Genomic DNA, 11545 nt, shown 5'->3' with positions numbered 1-11545 from the left:
TTTTAACCAAACCCCTCCTTCTCATGGGATCATTGCTGCTGCTGCTGCTTCCTCATCTTCTGGTATGCTAAAAGAGAAAGGACCAAATTGTTCTGGGTTTGAGGGGATTTTTGGAGCACTGGTTGCTCATTAGTAGCTGAAATGATGGATATTTATTTGATAGCAGGACCCTGAGATAGTACTGGGAGTGAGGGGACTAGAATGGTACTTTCAGGTGGGAGTTCCTGTCTACTCGAGCAGAACTGTGAGTTACTGGAGATTGTGAATTATTTAGGGCAGTGGAGAACATGTTTCTGTTGGTTTTTGTTTTGTTTTGTTTTGTTTTGTTTTTCCCCCTTAGAAAGGGTTGAGTGAAAAAAAAAAAAGGAAGCAGTAAGGGAAGAGCGCATCCTAGTCAGGCATCAAGGCAAGCGAGGGAAGCAGGTTGTTGGCATTGAGTCATGTTTGGGCTTCAGCCTGCACGAGCTTTTGAGGGAAAGTTCACTTCAGCTATGAAGAGCAAGCAGAAAGGAAGTGCAGTCTTCTGTAAATTCTTTCCAGGAATATGTAAAGCTTTAGGAGTCAGAGCTCTGTCCAGTCTTCTGGAAGAAGACGAGGATCTCTTATGTGTGTAATGCCTATGGTGATGTCTACACAGCCCAAAGACATAGCGGCAGCAGGAAACCCAGCTGTCAAAACTCTAAGAAAAGCCAGAGAAATGTCATTATTTCTGAATGCTCTAGAATGGCAATTTGCAATTTTGTGCTTGATTTGGCACTTCTGATATTGTCTCCTGCTTATTTTGGTATATATTTTACTTTTGTGTAAAGGGAACTCTTGATTTTGCTAGCACTATATAGATATTTCTTAAACTGTTAAAAGAGAGCAACTTCAAACACAGCATGTGTCTTTGTGATTTCTTGTAGAGAAACCTCCGGCGCCCTCACAGGTCCAGCTGATTAGAGCTACAACCAACTCTTTCCAAGTGAAATGGGATGAAGTACCCACTGTTGAAGGATATCTTCTTCAATTACATGCTGACTCACCGGTGCCATCAGCAGCTGGAACACCTGGCACTGGGGTTCCTGAGACATCAGTGCTGAGTTCACAAGGTAGTCATCACATCACTTCATGCTATTGCTTGTGCAAAGGCAGAGTAGATATTTGTGTAAGTAATGAATATGAGTTTGTTTTAAAAAATAAGATAATTTTGAGAGACACTATTTCTTTGACTGTTCCTGAAATATGTGTGTCATAATTGTGGAAAACTCAGCTTTAACCTCTCTGTCTGTTCTGGTCAGCAATCTGAATGCTGAAGATATCTGTGCAGTGCTGGGTTGAGAGCAGGCAGTGAGGAAGGGATTATAACTGACTGTTTGACCACGCAGTTTCATTTCAATTTGACAGCTGAATCGTCCTTTAGGCAACTTCATGTTTCCCTCTTGCTTACTGGAATAGATTCCACCCAACGTAATACTAAGCTTTGTGTAACCGATTGGAATTTGCTTTTGTTTACCTGAAAGGTGGCTCTTCTCTACATCAAAGTCCACAATCGTTGCCTAGTGTCCCTTGCCCAGAAATGAAGGTGGATCATCCCAGCCAAGCAAATAATGTCATTCCTAATAACGTAAGTGTAAACTGACAAACACCAAGGTGGCAAAGTAGTGCGGGAAGTGAGAGAACTGCCAAATAATTTCCCAGTTTTTAAAATCCATGCATACCTTTAGACCTTAAGAAACCCCCAAATCAAACAGCAAAGAAGGCACCTGAAGCACTTGTTTACTTCCTTATATTCATCTAATTTTCATGATTGATGCAGTCTTTAAAGTCCTCTTTGTGGTAATGTGTAAAGGATATTGTGACAGTATTGACTTCCAGAATGCTAACTGGGAACCTTGTAACAGTAGAGATATTTTACATCCTCAAAATGTTTGTGAAATTAACATGGGAAGCAGGAAGAATAATGCACATTTCTTCTTTGTTAGGGTTTTCATGCGGTTTTAGATATTCCACTGTTTTGGCAATTTGAAAAAAGAGAGAGGAAAATCTCTGGCAAGAGGATCACAGTTTTAGAAATGTAGGCATTTTCTTAGCTGGGTAAACCCTCAGATCTGTATGGAATCCATAATGTATTCTTACAGAAAATGAATGTAGAAGTATTGTGAATTTTGCTAACAATAGAAATCTTAGATACATACCAGGAGAGCAATGGGAGAAAGTTTTTCTAATTGTCATTTTGCTGTACCCCAGTCCCCATTTCTCATCTGCCTAGTAGATTAAACGTATTCATCACTGAGCTTCCATCTAATAAGAACGTGAGCTTGCTACTCACTATAAAATGTAGTATGGGACAGGAGTACTTCAGAGTCAGTTTAGAGCTCAAGTCATTGTTTTATGTGTGGCTAAAAGAATGTGGATTCTTAGGTTGCTTGCTAAGCAACTTAAAACGCTAAGGGTATGGGAAGATTTTCATTTGTTGCTTTTGAGCAAGCCTTTTCATGCCATGGTTGCAACTGACAGTTCTGAACTTGGCAGTTACTTGTTAACCGATGTATTGTTTTGGTAGGTCCAGCTTTCCCTTTCATCCAACTCACTCTTAAAAATGGAAGGAAAAGAAAAGGTTGCAGCACCCGAAAACAAGATTACACAGGAGACAATGAAAAACCATGCAGATCCAACAGCGTTCAAAGAATCAAACGCCCCTTCTCTTTTGCCTGTTTGTACTTCAAGTAAGATATCTATAGAGTAAAAATTAATAAAAAAGCAAGTGTTAAATTCATCTAATAAGCACAAAGCAAGATTATTTGTCTTGCAATTTAAAATTAATTTACATGTCCTTGTGGATTATAAAATTCCTTGTGCTAGCTAATACTATGCATATTTTTAGAAGGTATGAGGAAAAATGAGATGTTCAGTGGGGTGAATCCAGGCCCAAGCACACAATCTGTTTATATTTGATTTTTATGTAATTTAGATGGCGTGACCATTTTTATTATCTTCAGTGTAATTTAAGTATTGGGTCTTAGTGCTGAGTGAGAAAGAGACTTGCACTGTTGTTGATGAAGTTGATTGTTATGAAACTCTGATGTTCATTTGTGTGGGTGTTTCTTTTTTTTCCCACATGAGCTCTTTCATCACCAAATGGATATGAAATACATCTAACACAAATGAAATTGCAGTTTTAATACAACTGTGTACATATGTCTGGTTATGACTATGCAGACAGGGTCTTACTAAGCTATATACATAAAGCATTTGCTTTATTTGTTCACAGTATTCCTTATTGATTTCATAATCAGATCTAATCTAAATCTCTGTTCTTATGTGAAACTGAAGCCATTAGATTAAGTTGAGATCCGTGTTGGGCATCATCAGTATTGAATTCTGGTTAATATTTTCTTTTTCTAAGGTCCTCAGACTTCAGCAAATGTAGGTGAATTACATGACTTGGACAAACGAACTGTAATTCCTGATGCTTCTGTATCCAGTACTGTCTCCAGCACACAAACTATGGTAACCCAGCAGGCTGTTAAAACTGAATCATCAAGTACAAATGGGGCAGTTGTTAAAGATGAAACTTCACTAACAACATTCAATTCAAAATCTGAAGGTTTGAAATGTGTTTCACATACTGTATTTTGAGCCATATATATCTTAAGGCCATCAGAGTTCCTGTAGTGTGGTGGGATTCCCATCTTGACTAGTGCCTGGGTTAGAGATAGGGCTTTGTGCTACGGAGGACCTCAGGCAGCCTGAATGATCTCTGCTATGATTTACGTATCTCTAAAAATCAGGGTATTCTTATACTTTTGTAAACCACTTGGTTTTCTGTAAGTGAGAAGTCCTTCAAATCTTTATGCAGATGCCTGTTTTATAAATAGTCATGGTGGGCAGTTTTGTTGCCTGTGTGACATTTGCTTTCATCCGGCTATTGCTTTTTTTAGTCAGCAGAAGTCTATTGTTTGTAACCTTGGATTTTCTTCATTTTAAATAACTGACCTTTGTAATAAGCATGGCAGCTCACGTGGCTGGCTCACCACTAGGCAGACGTGGTGACCTCTCTACAGTCTGTTTGAAATATCCAAAACAAGCATCAGTACAGAAGCTAAACATATGGGTAGTTCTTCACATCTTGTTTTTCTTGGAAATCACCAGGATGTGCTTGCTTTTTTTGAGTGTTAGCTAAAGAATGGTATTCCTTACTGACACTGAGTAGTGTACTTTTTACTGGACAGTATTGTTTTTTAAAAGCAAAACACAAACACAAGTAGAGAGTACTAATATTCCCTTGTATTGTTCATGTGCTTTGATTTATTTTTAAAGATTTCTTTTTAAGTTTAAGAAGCATTGTTTTCCCATTTCTTAGGATTGCTAAAAGATTAATTGCTCTTATTAATGCAGTCTGAATTCTTTATGTCAGAAACAGTGCATTAAGATTTGAGGCTTAGTGATGACACTGTATGAGCAGCATATATGCCTCAATCTGATACTTTGTTCACAATATTCTCTATTGATTTCATAATTGTGTCACACCTAAGGATAGAATTTCTGAGACCTGCCTTCCAAGTTCTGTATTATCTGCAGTTATCTGTGGTGTCAGCTTCTGTGAATATGAAGCAAGCCAAAATTAGTTGTCCGTGTTATAAATAGAACTGCATGCAAAAGAACTTTGAGACATGCTTTTGCAGCAAATGCTTGTAAATGGCTGCTGAGGTCAACTCTGTGGACTTCGTGTTAAATTTTTCTTAGAGTTAAGCTTTTTCAATGTAACTTTTTGTTTCTAGCTGCTGAAACTGCTTATTTCATGCCTTCAACAAAGGTCAATACTGGACAGGCAAATGATTCACATTCCTCTGTAAGTCTGCAAAAGCAAAATCAAATTGTATTCTGTTGATTAGTTGTAAGGGTTCTTCTGTTTTTCTTCAACCGTGCCTCTTTGACAGAGAAAAAAAGAGCTGGAAGTGAATAATACAGGGGTAAACATTTTCTGTTGTAAAACTAATTGCATTGTGCGGGTTAGATTTGAGTCTAAGAAGCAGTTGTTTAGTTGGGAGGAGATCCAAGAATGTGTTTCAGCTGTTGAATCATTTTAATCGAGTGGCGCAGTGGAGTGGGCTTTCTGCTGCATGATGTGCAAATGTGGAATGTTCTTCTGTCTGCACAACTGAATTTAAAATGAGATATGCATTAAATCAGGTGTAGTGTTAGCTGCTGATGCATAGGTTTGAAACGTAGCTGAACTGACATCTTGATGTTTTTCCCTAGAAGAGATGGGGACTGGCTATGCAAGCTGTAAATACTTCCTGAAAAAAGTAAATGCCTCCTATTTCACCTGCTTACATTTTAATACACAAAACCAAGGTGCTGTTTTTGCCACTGAAAGAGTGGAGCTAAGGATGGGAAGAAGCAGCAGCTATTTAAGAGTCGGGGTGCTTTGACCAGTAGCAGCTGACACTCCTCCCCTTTTCCACACTAGCAGGAACACCATCTGTCTGTGCTGGATTGCACTGGCCATGCAGGTGCTCTTCCTGGTGCCTGGAGTCAAACAAGAAAGATGGCTTGTCTTTCTGGGTCAATCCACACAGTTCCCATGCCTTCTACAGCCATTGTGCCATGCCGCGGCAGAAGTTCTGCTCTGAGCTGCAAGTTTAGCAGTTGCTTGCTGCAGGGAGTTGGGACTCAAGCGCAGCAGAATCCCAGACAGAGCTGCCAATATATGACCACATCACACTTTTGTTAATCACTGGGCTTGTGAGTGATTACATGCTGCTCCACACACCTAGTTCTACAGCTTTAAGCTTCTTCCCCTCCCTGTTTCAACTAGGATGTCAGAGATGAAATCCCAGCTGCAGTTACTCTATTTTTTAAGTGATGATCTGTTCCTAAATTTTTGAGAACCTGTTGGTTTTGAACAATATGTTAATAATAAATGCATATTCATTTGAAGTATACAGAATTACTCACTGGTATGGAAGGGAATTCTACATATTCTAGAATCTTGAAATGTTTTTTTAATGCTATATTGAAGTATGGATGGTCTACATAACCTGTTCTTCAAATACTAGAGAACTCCACAAAGACAGATGGCATCAGTGAAATCAAGGGAACGACAGTGGTATGATGTTGGAATTTTTAAGAACAGCAGTGCTGTGGTGAGCCAGTTCTACTTGCTGCCTGAGGAAACTCTGAATGCCTCTAACAAGGTAACTGCTAATTTTTCTCTGACGTAGCTTGCACTTGTGCGTTTTCAAATATGATGCTTGTATGCTTGACAACGAAATGTGGGATTTTCTGATACTCCAGCACAAATGGGTCATTATAGGAGTTGTGTATTTTATGACCATGTAGTTCCTGGCATATTTGGCCTACATTTTTCCTAAATCAGACACATCTTCTGTTGTTTTCTCCTAATTATATGGAACGTCTTATTGTGCTGTTGCTAATTCTTTCCATGTTTCTATTTGTAGCCTTAGGAGGGAACTTTCAACTTAGTAAACTTTCAAGTCCCTGAAAACTGAACAGTACAGCACTTTGCAGTCTGTGATTTCACTAGAGTATTTTCAGTCAATTTCTTCTCTATCTCAAGGATCTTCACTTAGAAACTTTTAAAAATACTAATAACACCAAGTGGAGGATGTTTAAAAAGATCAGAGTGGAGGTGTAGTGAGTTTTGTATTTGATTTCTGTAAGTTTATGTTGTTAAATGTAGAAGTTTGTATATCAACGTACTAAATATGTGTAACTTGCAAAACATTTGTAGTTTTGGTGGTGAAAGTATAATTTAATGATGTCTAAGTGGACTAGAAACATAACTGGTTACTGTGTCACCTAAATGGACAGAAGTGCCTACAGTCAGGAGGCGGTTCCTCTTGAAAAGATGTCTGAGTTGATTTCAAACTCAGAAATCAGTGTTCACTTACACAGACCTGACACTTACTTGCATGTGATCTGGCCGTCACCAGATGGCCAAGTATTTAGCCAAGCTTTCCTTTTACCAGAACAGGTCTCTGCTTTATCTAAACAGCTTAGGTCTGCTGCTTGTAGATGGAGCATATGAGGGAAAATAAAACCCACAGAGGATTTTAATCTCTGCTACGTATGTAGTGTAAATAGGCATTCTGAGCACATTTCTCTCTACTTCTGTGAATACTGATTATGCTGTCCTGTTATGTAAGGTACCTATATCTTTCTACAACGTATTTGCAGAATTCATAGTATAAAATTGTTTGTTAGTTGCTGAATGTATTCAACGTACTGTCTTACAGCAATGGGTTTTCTTGAGATGAAGAACAGAACACTTTTTTGAAAACACTTCACATGCCACTTTTAAGGAGTTTATGTAGCGGACTTTACAGTGTTTGTATAGATTGTGATTGCTTGCACATTATTTGCAAGGAAAGTAGTTGAATAGGTCGGTTCAAGGATGTATCAGTGCACATGGTAAGCATGGAAATACACTAGTACATAACATGTCAGAATCATAGAATGGCTTGGGTTGGAAGGGACCTGAAGGATCATCAGGTTCCAACCCCCCCTGCCACAAGCAGGGCTGCCAGCCACTAGATCAGGTTGCCCCGGGTCCCATCCAGCCTGGCCTTGAGCCTCCAGGGTTGGAGTATCCACAGCTTCCCTGGGCAGCCTGTGGTAGTGCCTCATTACTCTCAGCAAAAATTTCCCCTGATACCTAATCTAAATCTCCCTTCCTTTAGATTAAAGTCATTCCCCCTCGTCCTATCTTTATATACCTGTGTAAAAAGTTCATCTCCCTCATGTTTATAAATTCCCTTTAGATATTGGAAGGCCACAATGAGATCTCCCCACACCCTTCTCCTGGCTGAACAATCCCAGCTCCTTCAGCCTGTCTTCACAGGAGAGGTGCTCCAGCCCTCTGATCATCTTTGGGACCCTAGTGTACTTGTTACTAACTAACTGTGCTTTTCTTTAGAAACACTGTGATTACCATTTCATAAAATGGTACCCTCTAGCTATTGGAATGAGTGTTTTTGAAAGAGAAGTATTTTTGGGGATAGGGGAGTATACTAATTAAATCATAAGCTATACAAGATGCTACTTTGCTTTTACTTTCCCAAGTAAAACTAAACCAGAGATGCTGTTTAAATGTCTGAGTGTGCAGATGTGTGGGTGTGTGGTGTGCTTCAGTCAGAATCTTTCTATAAATCCCAGTGAAAGTATGAAAATGTTAAATCAGTTTTTTATTTCAGTTAAACTTACCTCGGTTTCTTGCTATCACTCTATATTTTTTTTAGATAATTGTGCTTAGAATGCTTTAGAAAGTATTCTGATGTTGCTGTATTTTCAGATGGAAGATGCAGATGTGCCAGACTACAGGTTACTTAAGAAGCAGGATCTTTTTCCGGGCACAGTCTACAGGTTCAGAGTTGCTGCAATTAATGGCTGTGGTGTTGGGCCTTTCAGTAAAGTGAGTGAATTCAAGACATGCATTCCAGGTTTTCCTGGAGCTCCTTCAACAGTCAAAATCACTAAGGTGAGAAATGCAGATAATTGCTGTGTTATTTTTTGTTGTTGTTTTTTTTTTTTTTAATTGAAAGTTGTCATATTAAATAGTGACAAATTCTTCGCTGGTGAATTCTGCCCAATGTGATATGTTTTAAGAAACTGCTAAAAGGAAAATATTTTAAGCCTTAATGATCATGTTGCAAGAGGCATCTTAATCATCTGATAATTTTCCCATTCTTTCCTTTTCTTGCATTCTTAATTTCGTAGGAGTCTACTGTGTTAATAAGAAAGAAGTGTCAACAGATAGGTTATTATCTCCCAAAGATGATCATTTTAATCTTTTGGCATAAAACAGTTGTGATTTTGCCAAAATTAGAAGCCACTCCTGGGTGACATGAGTTGACACACTAAAATGCATTTTTACCTCTTAATCTGCTAACTTTCAAGTAGATGTCTTTTGTAAACCTCTTCCCCCACAAAGTCCACCTTAAAAGTATTTGGAGAGGTTTCTCTTCCTTTGTTTTCTGGGATTTGTAATTTGTTTTAATGGTAGATGAGTTTTATTGCTTGGTGTTTCACGTCACCTGATATTCTTCTGTACTTGTGAAAACTCAGTACGTCTACAATGACAAGAAAGGCTGTACTTTGGAAATGTAGTGCCATTTGTTTGTATTCCCTCCTGAATCAGAAAATGAGTATTCTTGTTTTCCAAATATCCTTTAGCATCTGTGTTGTCTCTGCACAAGTATCAGTAGAAAGAAATTGTTGCTTCTTGAATGCAGAAACAGTGACAGAATAGGTTAGAATTTTAAGATGCTCCTTAGGGATGTGTGTGTGTAGTAAATATATTATAAAGATGTTTTTATAAATTATATACTTAGTTGAATATCTCAAGATTAACTGCATAGTATCATATTTTCTCTATTTTTTCCAGAGTGTAGACTGCATTCATCTTTCTTGGGAGCCTCCTGCTTCACCTTCTGGCAATATTTTAGAATATTCTGCCTACTTAGCAATACGTTCCACACAGTTGCAGGAAAACCCAAATCAGCTTGTATTTATGAGAATATATTGTGGTCTCAAGACATCTTGTGTAGTGACTGCTGCCCAGCTCTCAAACGCTCACGTCGATTACACTTCCCGACCTGCTATAGTGTTCAGGATTTCTGCAAAGAATGAGAGAGGCTATGGACCGGCCACGCAGGTTCGATGGCTTCAAGGTAATGTCAGTGTCAGGTGCAGCATGTGAATGGGCCGTAGCTGTGGCAGAGCTGGTCATGGCTCTGGAACCAGCCTTTGCTCAGCACTGTGCTTTGCACAGCAGTGAAATATCATTTTGTTCTTTATAGAAGTTTTAAGAAAATGCGGTTGTTCAATTTAGGATTGTTTTAAACACAATGATATTCGTCCACAGGCAAGTAGTGAACGTTGGTTATGGAAGCTTACCTTGTCCCTCAAATAATAAAATCTTAGTAAGCTTCCTGATTTCCCTGGTCTCCACTTCAACTTAACAAAATTTCATTATAATAAGAATCCAGTTCCAAGCATGGATGTAATCAAGGTTTTTTTTCAATTTTTTTTTTCAACCTTTTTCCCTTCTGTATCAGAGTATTTTTTCATAAAGTGACATAAGGTGCATTTTTGTGATTGATACACTTTTTGAAGTCCGTATTACAGTTACTCAGAATGGGCTTTATCGTCTCATTTCTGTACTTGAATTTGTACGGCTTTATGATTTGTTGGGAATGGGAATGGACCGACTGGAATTTTCAGCCTGTTCAGTTCCCTCGTGTCCATCTGTGCAGCTGCATAAATGCTAGTGCCAGTACAAAGGCACAAGGCACAAAGATTGCTGAGAGAGGGACTGTGGCTCCTAATGGCAGCATGTAATCTAGAAGCACGGGCAGGGTTTAAGTGATTTTTCAGTCCCAGTTTCCATTTTGTCATCTAGGCAGTTCATGGTGCCATCAATTGATTGTATTTTTTCAGTTTTGCAAAATAACGTTTCACTTTCTGCCTTAGCTTTCTGCTAGCTGCAAGTTGACTTAGCTCAGCAGGAGGTGCTGTAAGCATGGAGGGAGGTTAGGAAGGGAAGAACCAGGGGGAGCTCTGGTTTTTACCCCCTTTGTTTGCACTGAGCTATTGATTGGGGTTTAGCTTGGTCTTGCTGGTCCACTTGCTGTGATGTGCAGGGTGTAGCTGACAGAGTGCTGTTGGGTACGTCACTGTTTGTTTGGAACATGTAATTTCTGAGGTGGAGAGCAACAATAGAATCATAGAATGACCTGGGTTGAAATGGACCACAATGATCATCTAGTTTCAACCCCCCTGCTATGTGCAGGGTCACCAACCACCAGACCAGGCTGCCCAGAGCCACATCCAGCCTGGCCTCAAGAATTGTCTTGAGTTTAATATTCCATGGCAGTGTTAACCTTTTATGTGATAAGGGTTTGGGCCATGATCTGCATCCCAGAACTGTGCAGGAGTTGTTTTGATGATGTTTGACCTCACACACTATGTGAAATTAAGAAATGTCTAACAGTGTCTCTTTCTTTTTGCAGATATGAAAACGTCAAGCTCAAAGTAGAGGCAGCGTAACGCATTTCAAGTTTCGAATGTAGTGTTTAATGTAACTCTTGTACTATTTGTAAATGCTACAAATATTTTATTTTTGCATTGTTTTTATCTTAAAAGTATATAACCTTTTTTACGTTTGAAACATCGGCGTTACATAGCCTTGCTCAGGTCTGAGTACCAGATAGGAATGATACTGAAGATGCTGGGGTGGAGGACCATACTCTATCCAGCAGCTCTTTTTCATAGTGATAGTTAAAATGTCATTAAGTATATCAATTTTCAAATTAAAAAAAAATAAATTGGCAGTAGTATTTGAGATAGAGTTCCCCATGATTGCCACAGATCTTGCATAGATCATTCAGGAAGATTTGGTACGTGAGAGAATTCTGTTTGGTTTCAGTGTCTTACACCAAATTCTTCCTTGTGGTGTCTGAGTACAAGGCAAAATTTTCAGTTATTATATAGTAACTTAAAACACATAAATATTTTAATATATACTTTTTTGTAAAAA

The 11545-nt window shown here is 38.7% G+C and overlaps 1 protein-coding gene across 1 annotated transcript; it reads left to right on the top strand.

The window, feature by feature from the left end:
• Positions 1-895: 895 nt before the first annotated feature.
• LOC100545820 (host cell factor 2-like) lies at positions 896-11545 on the top strand (the record flags this gene model as incomplete). Its single annotated transcript, XM_019615228.1, has 9 exons — positions 896-1091; positions 1503-1606; positions 2546-2708; positions 3389-3589; positions 4764-4834; positions 6045-6182; positions 8300-8485; positions 9392-9677; positions 11019-11545. Coding segments are annotated over 9 exons (1371 nt in total), but the record flags the coding sequence as incomplete, so codon positions are not given.

Source organism: Meleagris gallopavo, chromosome 1 (genome assembly GCF_000146605.3).
Source record: "Meleagris gallopavo isolate NT-WF06-2002-E0010 breed Aviagen turkey brand Nicholas breeding stock chromosome 1, Turkey_5.1, whole genome shotgun sequence".
NCBI lineage: Eukaryota > Metazoa > Chordata > Aves > Galliformes > Phasianidae > Meleagris > Meleagris gallopavo.
The sequence above is the reverse complement of the archived record's forward strand: the minus strand, read 5'-3'. Positions and strand labels throughout refer to the sequence as shown.